This window comes from Crinia signifera, chromosome 4, assembly GCF_055691185.1.
Source record: "Crinia signifera chromosome 4, ASM5569118v1, whole genome shotgun sequence".
Classification (NCBI taxonomy): Eukaryota; Metazoa; Chordata; class Amphibia; order Anura; family Myobatrachidae; genus Crinia; species Crinia signifera.
In genome coordinates, this window is record NC_139220.1 from 118,461,472 (window position 1) to 118,479,770 (window position 18,299).

The window sequence follows — 18,299 nt, forward strand, 5'->3', positions numbered from 1 at the left end:
TTTTAGGATAAGGGCTCTGTCTCCGCCCCTGGGTGGGGGTGGGACCCAGTCGATGATCCTGCATTTGATCGATGCCACCTGGTGTTTATGTCGCAAACAATGTTGTGCAACAGGTTTATCGGAGCTACCCTTGGCGAGTGCCTTGTTGATGGCACTCCTGTGGTTCGCCATCCTTTCGCGAAAGGAGCAGGTGGTGAGACCCACATAGGTCAATCCGCATGGGCAGTGGAGCAAATAGATGATATGATCCATTAAGCAATGCAATTTATATTGGATCTTTATTGGAATCCCGCTGTGTGGGTGTGGGAAGCTGGCTCCTGGGATCATGGAGTTGCACGTAGTGCAGCCGGCACCTTGAAACATCCCGGTCTGCGGGTGTGTAGCCAGGTTGTATCGCCAGTGCTATACAATCACAAAAAATGGGAATTTCCAATCACTGGCGCAAAGAAGGGGATAAAGGTGTCTATGTCTTCTTATGTTTTTTCTCAAAGATTTTCAAATGTTGTCACTCCGCCGATGTGTAGGAGGAGTTAAAGAAGAATAATGACGATTAGATGTAATTATCCCAAATATTAGAGATAAAAAAGTGGATATATCAGAAAAAAACTTGGGCGTACCCCACTTACGGTAAGTAGGGCAGTGTATAGGCTCGTAGTGGTTTCTTTATGTTCTTCTGATGTCCTTTTCAAGGTAAGTTTTTCTCAACGTGGATGGATGTGCAAAAAAGATATATACACAGAATCAATACATGGATATGTACTATGTTGATTATATTTCTTCAAAGGTACCCCCGTGAGCTCAATAACTGGTAGATAGTAGTGTTCAGTCGTACCTTACTCACCAAGAGATAGAGCAAGGTACACATATAAAGGTTTCTTTTTTTATATTCAAGGTGACTGTTATATGTGAAGATCAACAGTGGGTAAACGTACCCCAACTCACGTGGAAAGAAGTTATCTTTAAGCACGTAGCGGGTTCTTTGGATGGATTCAACTGCTGTCAGTAGACCATTGTTTTCTCCCAGAATTTGATGGTGAATAAAACAAATGCAATAAAAACTGTGTGTCAGTTTATTGCCAAAGTATTAATAAGCCTCCTTTCTTCTAAAGTGACCCCGTGAGATCAATAGTCGATAGACAGTGATATCCAATCGTACCTTACTCACCAAGAGATAGAGCAAGGTACACATATAAAGGTTTCTTGTTCTAGGTGATTATTGTGTGTGGAGGTCAACAATGGGTAAACGTACCCCAACTCACGTGGAAAGAGGTTATCCTTAAGCACGTAGCGGGTTCTTTAGATGGATCAGACTACGCTCATCAGACCATTGTTTTTCTCCCAAGATGTGATGGTGAATAAAACAATACAAATAATGTGTCAGAGAATTGACATAATATTGCCAGAAAGTGACTGTGTTTTATTTATTTCTAGTGATTTGGAAGGTACTGGTCTCGTACCATAACTCACACAAAAAAGTGCAAATAAACACCCATAAAAGGTATCTTTAGAGATAGATTCCCTCCACCTCGTGGTAGTTTACTGAAAAGGCTCAATACCAGGAGATTTAATGATCTTCAGAATTTGCATACCCAACTCACAATTTTATCAATGTTACACCGCCCATCAAGGTATCTTTGTCTTTAAATAGGGATCAGTTGTGGATTTAAATTTTTCCTTTTAAAATACTCCAACAGTGATCTCTTCAAAAGTTTATATTTTATTATACGGTAGAAAACAGATAAAAATCCTCCATCCCAACAATGGAAGGATCCCGATACATCCAATATAGTACAAGTCCCAAAAATAGAAAAAATAGTAAAAAGACAATAAAAATAATTTTAAAATTGCTAAAATACATACAATCAATCCAAAAAGGTATCCAGAGGGGAAAGGATGATGGCTACTCACTCTCCACAGTGCTTGTCAACGCGTTTCGGTGTCTACAACACCTTTTTCAAGACAAGTTTACTATTTTTTCTATTTTTGGGACTTGTACTATATTGGATGTATCGGGATCCTTCCATTGTTGGGATGGAGGATTTTTATCTGTTTTCTACCGTATAATAAAATACAGTATAAACTTTTGAAGAGATCACTGTTGGAGTATTTTAAAAGGAAAAGGAAAAATTTAAAACCACAACTGATCCCTATTTAAAGACAAAGATACCTTGATGGGCGGTGTAACATTGATAAAATTGTGAGTTGGGTACGCAAATTCTGAAGATCATTAAATCTCCTGGTATTGAGCCTTTTCAGTAAACTACCACGAGGTGGAGGGAATCTATCTCTAAAGATACCTTTTATGGGTGTTTATTTGCACTTTTTTGTGTGAGTTATGGTACGAGACCAGTACCTTCCAAATCACTAGAAATAAATAAAACACAGTCACTTTCTGGCAATATTATGTCAATTCTCTGACACATTATTTGTATTGTTTTATTCACCATCACATCTTGGGAGAAAAACAATGGTCTGATGAGCGTAGTCTGATCCATCTAAAGAACCCGCTACGTGCTTAAGGATAACCTCTTTCCACGTGAGTTGGGGTACGTTTACCCATTGTTGACCTCCACACACAATAATCACCTAGAACAAGAAACCTTTATATGTGTACCTTGCTCTATCTCTTGGTGAGTAAGGTACGATTGGATATCACTGTCTATCGACTATTGATCTCACGGGGTCACTTTAGAAGAAAGGAGGCTTATTAATACTTTGGCAATAAACTGACACACAGTTTTTATTGCATTTGTTTTATTCACCATCAAATTCTGGGAGAAAACAATGGTCTACTGACAGCAGTTGAATCCATCCAAAGAACCCGCTACGTGCTTAAAGATAACTTCTTTCCACGTGAGTTGGGGTACGTTTACCCACTGTTGATCTTCACATATAACAGTCACCTTGAATATAAAAAAAGAAACCTTTATATGTGTACCTTGCTCTATCTCTTGGTGAGTAAGGTACGACTGAACACTACTATCTACCAGTTATTGAGCTCACGGGGGTACCTTTGAAGAAATATAATCAACATAGTACATATCCATGTATTGATTCTGTGTATATATCTTTTTTGCACATCCATCCACGTTGAGAAAAACTTACCTTGAAAAGGACATCAGAAGAACATAAAGAAACCACTACGAGCCTATACACTGCCCTACTTACCGTAAGTGGGGTACGCCCAAGTTTTTTTCTGATATATCCACTTTTTTATCTCTAATATTTGGGATAATTACATCTAATCGTCATTATTCTTCTTTAACTCCTCCTACACATCGGCGGAGTGACAACATTTGAAGATCTTTGAGAAAAAACATAAGAAGACATAGACACCTTTATCCCCTTCTTTGCGCCAGTGATTGGAAATTCCCATTTTTTGTGATTGTATGGTATTGTAAAGGCTATTTGGTGATAGCCAGGGTTAAGTACAGTTCACAGGCAGCAAGGCGCCATTTCAGGTCATATCCTATAAATTTTTACAGCTGTATCGCCAGTGCTAGTTTGTCCCTTGTGCTTAAGTAACTGGTTAAGATTTCTGCCCCTGCGGTATGCCACAGTAGGTCTGTCGGGTATTGCCTTGTGTAAGATCGGGTCGGTGGCTACAACTGGCCAGTGTTGAGGGATGGCTCTAGATTTGTCATCAAATTGTGTGACATAAATATTTGTAGGCCCACTTTTGGTGGTAGGGCTGCCGATCTTCGACCGAGCTTTCTTCAGGCATTCGTCCAGTAACTTGTTTTGGTACCCCCTTGCGAGGAATCTGTCCTTCATTTCAAGTAGTTGTAATTCAGTGCGTGTTGGACAGGTATTGTTGCGGAGGACCCGCATAAATTGTGATATCGGTAGACTATCTTTCAGTCCAGGTGGGTGGTTGCTGGTTGCATAGAGTAGAGAATTGCGATCTGTTTGTTTACGGTACAGAGTACTGCCCAATTTGTTTTCACATTTGAATATGGTAACATCCAAAAAATTGATGGACTGAGAGTCGACCTGTCCTGTAAATCTAATGGTGGTGGGTAGACTGTTAAGTTCATTGACCATCTCATCAAACTCACTGGAAGTGCCATTCCATAAAATAAAAATGTTGTCAATAAAACGCTTGAAATAAACAATATGTTGACCATAATGAGGAAGAATATATCTCTGTTCATACCCATGCATGAACGTATTTGCATATGATGGCGCTATGTTGGAGCCCATCGCGGTCCCTACCCGCTGGATATAGTATTGGTTATTAAACATAAAGTGATTATGGGTCAAAATAAGCTCTAGTAATTCGACCACAAACTCAACGGGGGGATCGCGGTGGGCTCCAACGCAGAGCAAATCACGTATAGCCTTGCAGCCCTCGTCATGGGGGATGACGGTATATAGGGCACAAACATCAAGTGTGGCTAATAGTGTATTGGGGCCTATGTCAGGTATTAGACTGAGTTTTTCCAGAAAATCCCCTGTATCCCTGATGTAGCTGGGAATCAGGGGCATGAGCTTCTGTAGAAAGCCATCGATAAACACCGCCAAAGGTTGCAACAAGGAACCCCTCCCCGAGATGATGGGGCGTCCCGGGGGATTGTCAAGGGTCTTGTGCACCTTTGGTAAGGTGTATATCGTGGGACAAATGGGGTAGTCCACGGTTAGATATTTGGCCAAGCCCTCTGTGATCCATTGATTCTGTATAGCACGTAGAATGGTCACATCAACCCGTCGTTTGATGCGTGGGATAGGGTTGGTGGAACTCGTATGTGCTGTTGTCTGCTAATTGTCTGCAGATCTCTGCGTCATAGGCTGATTTATTTTGCAGCATATTGATGTCTATGTGAATACAAATACACAGCTTTTATTTTGCATGAAACAGTCTGGAGAGTGAGTCTTTTTGTTCTTTATATACATGGACTTTTTTCTTGCCAAGAAAGTTCTGGACGTCACCCCAGTGGTTGCTTATCTATTGTATGGAGTGCGATCTTATATCATATATATATATATATATATATATATATATATATATATATATATATATATATATATATATATATATATATATATATATATATATATATATATATATACAGAGAAAATACCAGCGCAAACCAAAAGTCCTCTGATGATAGGGATATTAGTGGTATCTTGATGTGTGCCGCTCTTTGAAAGGCCCTCACCACAGGGATCCGATAAAGTACTTGCAAAAAATGGAAAAAAGCGCACTCGTGAGTATATAAAAGTATAAATTTACTAATGCACATATGCTCACATACATCAAGGTTCAGGATAATCAGCTTGCCAGCATAATAAGGTACATCAACCGGTACGATGGAACAAGCAGGGAGACGTCAGATGTTAGCAGGAAGGACCTCCAAGGCAGACCGCTCTCACCGCCGCACTTGTAGGCCTGTATCCAGGGACGCAACTCCACCACAATCCGGGACCTCTCTCAGGTAAGCTGGAAGCAGACAGCCAGAGACGCAGGATCACGTCAGGAGTCTAAGCCACGCCCAACGCGTTTCGTCACCGTTGGACTGTCCATACCAGGAGAGGTATGGACACACCCCCTGACGAAGTCCAACGGTGACGAAACGCGTTGGGCGTGGCTTAGACTCCTGACGTGATCCTGCGTCTCTGGCTGTCTGCTTCCAGCTTACCTGAGAGAGGTCCCGGATTGTGGTGGAGTTGCGTCCCTGGATACAGGCCTACAAGTGCGGCGGTGAGAGCGGTCTGCCTTGGAGGTCCTTCCTGCTAACATCTGACGTCTCCCTGCTTGTTCCATCGTACCGGTTGATGTACCTTATTATGCTGGCAAGCTGATTATCCTGAACCTTGATGTATGTGAGCATATGTGCATTAGTAAATTTATACTTTTATATACTCACGAGTGCGCTTTTTTCCATTTTTTGCATATATATATATATATATATATATGACTTCTACCTTAATAATGATTATATTAAAATAGGGGGGGGGGGCAAAAATGTTGTGCCTTAGGGCGGACTGACCCCTAAATTCACCCCTGGGGTGCCCTCACATAGAAAACCACAATTGTAGGCTACAAATCTTTAATACAGCAAAGTTTCAATACAGGAGTATTTTCATCAGGCTTAACAACACAGTGCCCTACCTTTTTTAAGGAGCACCTAAGTGAAGAAGCCGGAAGCGGGAGAAACCACTGGTACATCTGGGGTAACAGTGCATGATATCATCAGCGTGCCAGTGTCAGTGGCGACAGGTGCCGTTGTGACCCGTCACCAAGACAATGCTATAACAATAGAATAGGTTATAAAAAAAAATGGTATAAAACATGTGAACAATACAAAATGGAAATGTTCGTGGTTAATAATAAAATCAATAATGATACTAAAAAGAATGTTCTAAAATGGTCCAATAAAGGACTGAGGGGTATATGTATGAAGCAGTGATAATGTAAGAGAAGTGATAAAGTGCGATGGTTTATGGCCGATGTCAAATAGTTTTTCCATCATGTGGTAGAACCAGATGGTTTCCCACCATCGATGTCAAGCTTAAACGAATAGTTTCGTTTTTGCTTTTTCCCCAAGGTGCCGGGACACTGAGCATAGCTACATCCCCGGCAACCGCGAAGCCCCGCCCCCACATTTTTAATGGCCCACAGACCAATCAATTAAAATGGATGACCATCGATATGTAAAAACATCGATGGTCATCCAGTGAATATTTCTGCAATATCGATGGTCAGTTACACTTGACAACGATGACAACCATCGATGGCAAAGGCAACGATGGCCATTCCTAACCAGGAGCCAGGGTAGCTAATCGGAGAATCCAGTGGTCCTCATTCCACAATTATAATGTGAGTGTGCAATTGTTTTTTTTAAACAGAATAGCAAAATAACAATAAACTATCTTTATAAATAGCCCTAAAATCCATTTTAAGCATATTTGCAAACAATGTCCTGAAGATTTCCAGGATTTGGTGGAAGATTCCTCAGGCACATCTGGGAATAATGTAAGCCTAATAATGTAAAACATGACATATTTATGTAATACATAGCTTTATACAAAATATGTTGTATTAAATAACTCCTTTCATGATGCCATTTAAGGAACAGAACAATCTTGAGTGCCATGTACTGTATTAGCAATGCTTTGCGAATTTACTCTACAGTATATTATTAATGTGTTGCATTGTGACATTCCCCAACAAAAGACAAATCAAAATCCATTTCTTAGTCTTTGAGTCATAACTGCACTTGCCCTTCTGAAGGTCATGTGGCAAAGATACTGTAGTACAAATTGATTTTCTTTTTTTTTCCTGTACATATTTACCTCAATGGAAAATCCACGTTTAGCTAACATCCGGCTATAATAAATACCTTCTGTAAAGTAAGAATTTACCTCCCACAGAGATACCACATATCTCTCATACTTTAACCTTCTCCTTTTTTTTATGAAATATCCGGACATGGAAAATGTATATTTTATTATGCATTCAGCTTTTCTTTTATCGTTTCACTTTTTTGTTTTTCTTTTTAAAATGTAATTGCTTCCTTTTTACATTTACACATAGATACAATATTTTCATTTATAGCTTTCCCTTTTGTATAATTTCAGCTTTTAAAAAGTGCCAGTAAAATATGTTCTCAATACCATTTTTAAGATCTGTTGGTAAAGCAGCATAACGTCTTATACTGGAAACTCCCATTACATTAGTATGTGCACTGTAGGTCCTGAGGGGACCATTCACATGAATAGATGGTGTGGTTTTGTTTTGTTTTATTTTAGCTTACCTTTTAGTGCAAGGTGTATCTTCCTTGTTTCTGGGAGGGAGAGCCTAGGGTACACTGATAAAGAAGACCGGTAAGAAACCAAAAGTATAGATGGGGGCTAGTCTGGATGCATAGACTTGAACAGATCGGTATGTGGGGAAAATATACGCGTTTAGTTCCACACAGGCCACGTGTCGAAGCTCTTTTGGTTTGGACTTTCATTCAGCTTTGCATTGTTGCTTATTCTATGAATAATGAAACCATACTGTATACCTAGAGCAGGGGTTCTCAAACTCAACTGTTTTAATTTTTTTTTTTTTTTTAACTGTTATTTCATATAGGTTGAGTCTCCCATATACATCAATTCAAGGAATATTTCAAAAATCAGATTATTTTTAGTTATTTTTTTGGTACTCTTTACCTAGATGGGCGCCCGTCGCGGGCATCGCGGGTACATTTATGTGTGGCCGCGACGCGATGCCCGCGATTTCCCATTGAAACCCATGTTAAACATGGAAATCGTGTCGGTCGCGTCGCGGCCGGCCATAAATGTACCCGCGATGCCCGCGACGCGATGCTCCCGATTTGCCATAGGAATCAATGTTAAAAGGCCCGATGGACACGATTTTAGTGTTAAATGGCTCAATGGACCCGATTTGGCCATAGGAATCAATGTTAAATGGGCCACAGAGCCCAAATAAGCACAATTAACCCTTAAATTTCCCCCCAAATTTTTAACGCCACCCCACGATCCACGCCAACCCGAAGCGTGGCGAGCGCAGCGAGCCCGCGAGGGGCGGCGGTACGCGTCCTCCGACCTTTTCATGCCCTACTATCCACTAGGGCGTGGAGTGAGAATAGAATAGTGTGGCGAGCGCAGCGAGCCCCGCGAGGGGACGCGGATACCTTCACAGTTATACGCGTCCCCTCGCGGGCTTCACAGGTGTCGGTGGCGACGCGGACACCTGTGAAGCCCGCGAGGGGACGCGTTTACCTGTGAAGGTATCCGCGTCCCCTCGCGGGGCTCGCTGCGCTCGCCACGCTTCGGGCTCGGTGGCTCGCTGCGCTCGCCACACTATTCTATTCTCACTCCACGCCCTAGTGGATAGTAGGGCATGAAAAGGTCGGAGGACGCGTACCGCCGCCCCTCGCGGGCTCGCTGCGCTCGCCACGCTTCGGGTTGGCGTGGATCGTGGGGTGGCGTAAAAAATTTGGGGGGACATTTTAAGGGTTAATTGTGCCTATTTGGGCTCTGTGGCCCATTTAACATTGATTCCTATGGCCAAATCGCGGGCATTGAGGCATTTTCCATGAAAATCGCGCTCAATCAGCCTTTTTAACATTGTTCCCTATGGGAAAATCGCGGTCATCGCGGGTAGCAGATTTTTATGTACCCGCGATGCCCGCGATTTTTACCCCCGACGCCCGCGATTTCAATCGCGGGCGCCCTTCTAGGTAAAGAGTACCATTTTTTTTTACACTGCTGTGATGGTGCCACCGGTGCTTTCTGATGTTCACAAACTATCTTCAGGCTGTGGATATAAGGAAATGAATTTCACATATGTACACAAACTGTGTGCCTGAAACGATGTGATTTAAATAAATTGTTTACAATTACCTTTTAGGCTATATGTATAAGGTGTATATGAAACATAAATGCATGTTGTGCTTTGACTTGGGTTCCATCCCCAAGATATTGTTACGCTTACTGGGCTAACAATTGTTATCATGCAGGAGGGACTTTGAATGAGGTAAAACAGAAGCCAGGTGAAATGAAAATAGGATTAATTGTAACCAAAAAACTGATATGATGCAGGAATACAAGATGGTAGAGGAAAAAAACAATTGCAGAATCTGATTATTGGATGACACAGATCAGGATGCAAATAGTTACTGGAATAATTATTGCGGTGGCAGCAAATAGAATATTGAATGACACAGATTGCAATTGATTGTCATAGTAAAGGTGATGACCAATTGACCTTTTAAGTCTCAATTCACAAAAATTCTGAGGTAAAAGTTTTATGTTCTTTTTATGTCAACTGTTAAATAAAGCTTTACAGATACATCCTAATTAGGGATGCAGGAAATGCAGGATGTGCATTGCAATTTTGCTTTGACCCAGAGATTTATAACATGCAAATTTGAATTCTTATTCCCCATAATTTTAAGAATTTGCACTTTTTCCGGGAACTAAAATGACATTAGATTGAGCATTTAAGCAACACTGCTTAATTGAATATGCAAAATTTGGTTCACATTCAGTGTAATGAACCCCCAGGTCTTTGTAATGTATGATAAATACTTTATATTTTAAGAAAGTTCCTATGTTCTTTATTGTTTTGCAGGCTTTTTTACAGCCCCACCTGCTCGGAAATGAGTTTACACATTTAGAATTTCCAAGAAGAGTGCAACGCAAGGAACTGGGCAAGCTGATGCTGTATAGAGACTTTAACATGACTGGATGGTGAGACATTGCGTATTACAAATTTACGGGAGTTGTGTGACTAGAATTTAGGACTTGTTTGTGAGCTGATTTTCCCTTCAGGTCATTAATACCCTTTTACACAGAGGAAAAACCCAAGTCGGACCCAGGTCCGTGTAAAAGGGACCAACCCAGGTCCATTGACACTGGAATCCTACACAGGTCCTTACCAGGGTGGAACACTGGTCTGACGTGGGTTGTGAGTAGGGATGCCAATCCCGGGGCATTTTTTCAATCCCGGGATTCGGGATTGAAAAATGCTCAATCCCGGGATTCCCGGGATCCCGGGATTGGCTTCCCTAATAATAAAAAACACCATGGGCGCCCGAGCGCTGGGTGGGTGGGCGGTTGTCAGGGAGCGCTGGGTGCCGGTGAGCGGGCGAGCGCTGGGTGCCGGTGAGCGGGCGGGCGTCAGCGGTGGGTGGGCGGGCGTCAGCGCTGGGTGGGTGGGTGGGCGGGCGTCAGCGCTGGGTGGGTGGGCGGGCGAGCGGGCGTCAGCGCTGGGTGCCGGTGAGCGAGCGGGCGGGCGTCAGCGCTGGGTGGGTGGGCGATCGGGCGTTTGGCCGGGAGCGCTGGGCGGGCAGCCGTGGATGTGCGGCTGTGCCCTGCGCAGCGTGACCTCGCAGCGTGACCTCGTCACGCTGCGCACTGCGGGTTATGGGAGAAGCCGGGCAGCGTCTGAGTGCTCAGACGCTGCCCGGCATTAAACTGCGCATGCGCAGTTTAATCCCGAAATCCCGGGATTGGATATTCCAATTCTGGGATTGAAATCCCGGCGTTTTGGGGGCCAAATCCCGGGATCCCGCCGATCCCGATCCCGGGATTGGCCACCCTAGTTGTGAGTGGTGTAAATGGGGGTTTAGTAAGTTGATGAAAATATTTTTGAATAGTACCCTAAGGAAAATTACTTTAAGTATGTTGTGTGTGTGTGTCCTGAGAAAATGAATAAAGGACCTTCCCTAAAGCTCCAGAGACGAAATTTAAATGTTCTGGTTATTGAAATTTTAGGATCCAAGAGTTCTCCAACAAACAACAGATCAGGTGAGCAATGACGGTGAGCAGTGCCTATTGTTCAAAGTCATAGCCCACCCTCAATCCACCTCCTGTACTCGCCGTTTCCACCTCACTGTTTCTAAAAAAGCAAGGTGGAAATGACGAGTGCGGCCATAAACAGCGAGGCTCGTGGCTATGTGCAGCGGGCTCACTGCATTCGCTGCGAACCTCACTGTTTGGGGAATCTCACAGTCTGGATTTTCTCAGAACATAGCATAAGGCGAGTGGCTGGCGAGGATGGCTTGTTTTCGGCGATACTTGCCATTAAAACCCCCCTCGCCGGCTGCATTATACCCCATATATGTGCTGAATATGTTTATCATACAGTATATCATTATTATTACTTTTGTTTGAGTTTAAAAATATTTTGAATTTGGAAGATCTTGTAGCGCTGGTTACATCCCTGACGCACTTGTTTAGTCATGCAGAGGAAAGGACAAAATTGCATTATGTGGCATAGTATCCTCATTGATCAATACATAAGACATACATAGAGCATCACACTGTACTCCAATTTAATAAAACCGTGTATGCAGGCAAGTTGTGGCCTGTAATTTAGGGGTAGATACTAATTTGATCATCAACTTCAATCCATCATTAAAGACTGTTTCATTGAAATCCACTGACAAAGCTGATTCATTGTACACAGATCATCCATTTAGTATGATTTGGTTACATTACCCTACAATTACAGTATACTTATCCCATAATCCGTGCAAATTTGTAACCATAAGATGCTGTGTAGCCACCATAATAAAAAGCACAATTACATTGTTTTTACATGTGCTTGCAATTTTGCCCATTTCCCTGCATGATTAAACAAGGGTATCAGTGATTTTACTTGACATTGTTAAGTTTGGTTATATAACCAGTATACCAATAAGGGTATACATTGTAAATACGAATACATAAAAAAAAAAAAAAATGTTTTACTATATCTGTATACTAGACTGGTATTCTGTCATTTTTGGAAAGTCTGCTTTTGCGGGTGATAACTGGCTGTTTTATGGGCGTGTAAGGAAAAAACAAAGGCACCCCCCAAATGTTTTCAGGGAGGATATGTGACATCCGCTCTGGCCTCGATCATCCTGTTTTTATCTTTTTTATCTCAGTTATGTAAAAAGGTCAGAGATACACAAAAACTGCACACACTGGAACAATCATTAGATGGTGAATTGCAGCTGTACGACGATCTGTGATATTTTTGCCATTCGCAGACTTGCACAGAGCGGGTTTTCACTGTCTTTGGGAAGCAACTGTATGATTGCTAGGCTCTGAAAACTCACACAGCAGCGAACAGCTCTGAATAACCCCCATGCTTATTAATATTCACAGACACTAAGACTTTTGTACATACACAAATGGATATTTTCCCCTCCATTATATATTTTTTCTTATAATAGTTTTTTTTATCATTCTATAGTAAATATCTTCCAAGTATAAAACATATCCCCCAACATAGGGCCTTATTCTAGTTCACTCTTTCTGGCAAAATCCTTCGGTACTCTTTACCTAGAACGGCGCCCGTCGCGGGCATCGCGGGTACATTTATGGCTACCCGCGACGCGACCGACGCGATGCCCGCGATTTTCCCATTGAAAACCATGTTAAACCTGAAAAATCGCGTCGGTCGCGTCGCGGCCGGCCATAAATGTACCCGCGATGCCCGCGACGCGATGCCCGCGATTTCCCATAGGGAACAATGTTAAAAGGCAGATTGACCGCGATTTTACCGTTAAATGCCTCAATGACCGCGATTTTGACATAGGAAACAATGTTAAATGGGCCACAGAGCCCAAATAGTCCCCCTGAAGTCTTAAATGGCCCCCAAAATTTTTAACGCCACCCCACGATCAACGTGAACCCGAAGCGTGGCGAGCGCAGCGAGCCCCGCGAGGGGCGGCGGTACGCGTCCTACGACCTTTTCATGCCCTACTATCCACGTCGGCGTGGAGTTGAGAATAGAATAGTGTGGCGAGCGCAGCGAGCCACCGAGCCCGAAGCGTGGCGAGCGCAGCGAGCCCCGCGAGGGGACGCGGATACCTTCACAGGTAAACGCGTCCCCTCGCGGGCTTCACAGGTGTCCGTGGCGACGCGGACACCTGTGAAGCCCGCGAAGGGACGCGTTTACCTGTGAAGGTATCCGCGGGGCTCGCTGCGCTCGCCACGCTTCGGGCTCGGTGGCTCGCTGCGCTCGCCACACTATTCTATTCTCAACTCCACGCCGACGTGGATAGTAGGGCATGAAAAGGTCGTAGGACGCGTACCGCCGCCCCTCGCGGGCTCGCTGCGCTCGCCACGCTTCGGGTTCACGTTGATCGTGGGGTGGCGTTAAAAATTGTGGGGGCCATTTAACAATTCAGGGGGACTATTAGGGCTCTGTGGCCCATTTAACATTGTTTCCTATGTAAAAATCGCGGGCATTGAGGCATTTAACGCTAAAATCGCGGTCAATCTGCCTTTTTAACATTGTTCCCTATGGGAAAATCGCGGTAATCGCGGGTACCCGATTTTGATGTACCCGCGATTTACCCGCGATTACCGCGATTGCCGCGATTTTACCCGCGATCCCGCGATTTCAATCGTGGGCGCCGTTCTAGGTAAAGAGTACCAATCCTTCTTAGATGGACATGTGCACTGCAGGGGGGCAGATGTAAAATGTGCAGAGAGAATTAGATTTGGGTGAGTTATTTTGTTTCTGTGCAGGGTAAATACTGGCTGATTTATTTTTACACTGCAATATAGATCTCACTTTGAAATAAAACCCCACTCAAATCGAATTATATCTGCACAAGTAACATCTGCCCCACCTGCAGTGCACATGGTTTTGTTGATCTAAGAAGGATTTTGTCAGAAAGAGTGAACTAGAAGAAGGCCCTAAGACTTTTGTACATACACACATGGATATTTTCCCCTCCATTATATTTTTTTATCATATAATAGTTTTTTTTTTATCATTCTATAGTAAATATCTTCTAAGTATAAAACATATCCCCCAACATAGTCTTCTCTTCTCCATTTGTATTACATAATATACCTAACTCTGGGTAGAACCACTAACCCTTTAAAGAAAAAAAATCCCCATTAGTCAATAAGAAAACTTCTGTTGTAGGAAGTGAATTGGGCTGTAGGGGGGGCAGAACATATCGGGGGAACACAATTTGTAGTGATGAGCAGTAACTAGACAATTGTGAGGGTACAGTATATAATTAGTTGCAGAATAGTGAGCGGCACTAGAGAACATCAAGGCCATGTAGGTGCTATTGATATTGATCAAAACAGGGTTTGCTAATAATTATTGAGAGAGCAATGAGTATGTGAAGCATGAGATGTGAGGGCACAGAGGTAAATAAGGAGCAGGAGCACTAGGTAATAGTATTGGTGAGTGTGTAAGAGAAATAGTGAATGTAAATTAAACCAGATTTTTTTTTTATTGTCAAGACCTGTTTAATGAATTGTTAACAATAACAATAACAAATATGTAAACTAATTATTTGCATATTCCACTAATATTAAAATTCGTAAATAGGTTTTTATCCCTTTTAGTAAAAATATACCTGGGCATGATTCATTTGATACCGTTTTATTAAATATACTGGTATGCAGGAAAGTATTTTCCTTCTTCTGTGACTTTGGAGCTCTGCCATGCCACTAAGCATTAGGGAATTATTTTATTTCGCTCTTTAACTAAAAAGGTATTTCACTCTTTGAGGATCTGATTAAAAGAATCTCTGCTTTAAGTCCTTTTCTTTTGCTCCGCAGCAACCTTTTTCTTTGATTGTGAGAGTTTCTGGTTCCACTTTATTGAAACAAAAAAGTGCTTATTATTCTTTGTTAGAATTATAAAGCAAGGAGCGGAAAACATATTAGCCAGCTTTCATTTGTGTGAATTGAATAGATTGTGGAGGCGGAGGCACACATTATTATGATTTTTTTAATGTGTTAAATATAAAAACATTACATATTCTCAAAATAGAGAAATTCTACTGTGTGCTCTAGTGATTCAAGTCTTTCACAATTTATCCAGCAAAGAATAAAAAAGTGACTTAAAGAGTTTTATGTTTCCCAATACTGTATATGACCTTCCTTCTTGATTCTTTCATTGTACTGCATTATAGACATAAAGCTGATTATTTCAAGGTTTTTAAAATGTCACTTTAATCTGATTTATTGGTGATTCCGCATCGCTGAAATGCATTGCCTGTGTTCTTGAATGTTCCGTTACTTAGTCGATATCCATGTAAAAAGATAAATGTTCAGACTTCTCTTATACAGCAGCTTCCCATCCAAAACATTTGTCCTTCCATATGCCACAGTTTTCCAAACTTCCCTTTTATGGTGTTTGTGTGTGTCGTCCCTAGGGTTACCACCTAGTCCCTTTAATTCCGGACACATGTTAATTACACAGGTTCTGTGGCAGTTTAAAACCAGGTGAAGTGGAGTCCTGAAGTCAGCCAGCCACAGAACCTGTGTAATTAATATGTGTCCGGAATTAAAGGGACTAGGTGGTAACCCTATTCGTCTCTCCCCCCCCAAACACACACACATACTTTTGGTTGTTTTGGTTATATATATATATATAGAGAGAGAGAGAGTTTGGGAGTCTTTTGAGGTTTGCGTTATATTGGTTTCCACAACATTTTTTTTTAATTTAAAGGTTACATTTTCTACAGTCCCTTTTTTAGTAAATACATTTCTAAATAGTGGTCTAATATTAATTTATATTTTAATTATGTTGGAACCGCTATATGAATTAAGTGGCAAAATATCATGGAAGAAAGCTGGAAATATAAAGCGTGTCAACAAAAGTTGCAGGTGTTGATGAACAAACCAGTAACTATCATCTGAAAGCAGTCATCACCTTTTAGTTTTACAGATTTGTACATATTTACCTATCCCCTTTGCACCATATGATGTGAGAAGCCTGCTGCATTTCTTGCATGCGCTTTTCTCCATTTTGCTACTTCCTGCTGTTTTGACCCCAGTCAGTTTTTCTTTGTTCACAAATAGCGTGCTAGGTTTTTATGTTGTGTGCTTCCTGCTTTTTTCTTCATCTTGCATCATTGTTCGCATGTATAGGGCCTGCACTAATCACCACATATAGGGTCCCAATCAATTACCACATGGTTGTAGCTTGGCCCTATTCAATTACTGCCACATGGTTCGCCCCAGAGGGTGCACGGAACATGGAGTTTTTGTTGCAGCCTCTAAAGCTGAGAGGAAAAATACACACCAAGTGCACCCTCCGTGGCTCCAGGAAATTTAAGACTAGGGATTAATGTGTGTTAGCCGCAGACTTCATGTACGTGAGAATTGGCAACTAATTGACTAGTTCTAAAAGTTAAACCTGGGGCTGCAGCCACACCGTAAGTTTCATGGCTAACTGAATCTGCCGCATAGTGTACTAGGTTTTTGTCACAAAGGAATTGGTATACAGTTGTGGACTAATCGCAGTTGTGCATGGTGGGGGTCTCTCTAGTGGGCCTGTGCTGTCTGCTTTTCCCTTAACTTTGCCACTTTCTTTGTGTTACTTTTATCTCAATCTTGCATCTTTGCTCACAAATAAGGGGTATACACACGGGGTGATTTTGACTACTGGACAATTTTGACTAAGCAATTTTGGGAGAGATTTTGGCTAGATGCACTGGAAATTTTGTCTAAGCGATTTTGTCTAAGCAATGATAGTTATGGCAGGCATTCCCAACCACGGTCCACACCAACAGTGCAGGTTTTAGTTATATTCAGGCTTCAGCACAGATGGTTTAATCAGAATCACTCAGATACTAATTAAGTCCCCTGTGCTCAAGCCTGGATATCACTAAAACCTGCACTGTTAGTGTGCCTTGAGGACCATGGTTGGGAATGCCTGGTCTATGATCCATAATTGCCTTGCCTGCACAGTCAATCTATATTAAGCAATTTCTGCTAGACAATATTGACTACGGTAAGCAGGAGAAAAATAGGGAGATTTTGGCTAACTACCTACGAGATTTTGACTATCTAGTCAAAATCTCCTATTAAAAGTTCTCCGTGTGTACACCCCTTTATTAGCGTACTAGGTGCCTAAAATCAGTGTTTTGGTGTGGTTAAGTGGCATAGTCTGTGGAATGATAACTAAAACTGTAAGGCAGCTATAAATGTATACAGTTATACAGTAGTTACACTTTAACGTTTTTTATTAGTTAATATTATTTGTAAAAAAGAATGTGCTTTTAAAAGCAAGAACAAAACTACACTTGGTCTTCAAAGAGTATTTTTATTCCATTTATTCTTGCTAGAGAACTTCTTTCAGTCCATATAACATGACACGCAATGTGAGTAATTAGGTTGGTGCTCACACGCTACTAACTGGTGAATCATATCTCATATTACTGGCATTGAAATTGTAATGTTTTGATTTGGGGTTAAATTTCCCTTCTGTCCCAAATCGTGTTCTATAAAGTACTATATTGTGCTGCTTCCATTTATAATGTTCATGCTATTCACTTGGGATTTGAGCCCTGTAGTATAGTCGGTAAATGGAATGTATTTAGTGTACCGAGGGTGGCGATGTAGCTGTGCTATGATAATGCTACACTTCATCCTCTGTAGTGTTTTGTTCAGATGTACAGAAAGTGTCCCCAGAGCTCCATTAAAACATTTCTATCTACCTGTCTTACTCTTCACTTCTCTTTCAATGCTTTTGTAGAACAAAGATTTTTTTTTTTTGATTGAGGCAGAATGAAGTTGTACTCAAGGACGAGCAGTACAAGCCAATAACCGCCAATAATGACTGCATTGGTTGAATGTTAGCTGAAGGTTATATCCTTTATGGGATTTCTAGTTGTGCCACTTGTATGCCATGATGTGATAAGTTTTAGTTATTTACATCACAGCTATATTATGAACTAATAATGACATCAGTAATGTATAGGGATTGTTACAAATAATGAACACGAGCATAGGGTCTACTCTGTGTACCTAAAGGAATAGTTATACCCTCACAAATTTCGGGTTTATTCATTGCCAAATGTGTACAATATATT

The 18,299-nt window shown here is 41.7% G+C and overlaps 1 protein-coding gene across 1 annotated transcript in view; it reads left to right on the forward strand.

Annotated features, from left to right (window-relative positions):
* PPM1H (protein phosphatase, Mg2+/Mn2+ dependent 1H) overlaps positions 1 to 18,299 on the forward strand; it is a 143,879-nt gene that overhangs the window by 74,968 nt on the left and 50,612 nt on the right. The window contains exon 6 of the mRNA XM_083182308.1: positions 10,085 to 10,203. Within this exon, the coding sequence (XP_083038434.1) occupies positions 10,085 to 10,203 (119 nt within the window). The remainder of the gene's footprint in view (positions 1 to 10,084; positions 10,204 to 18,299) is intronic.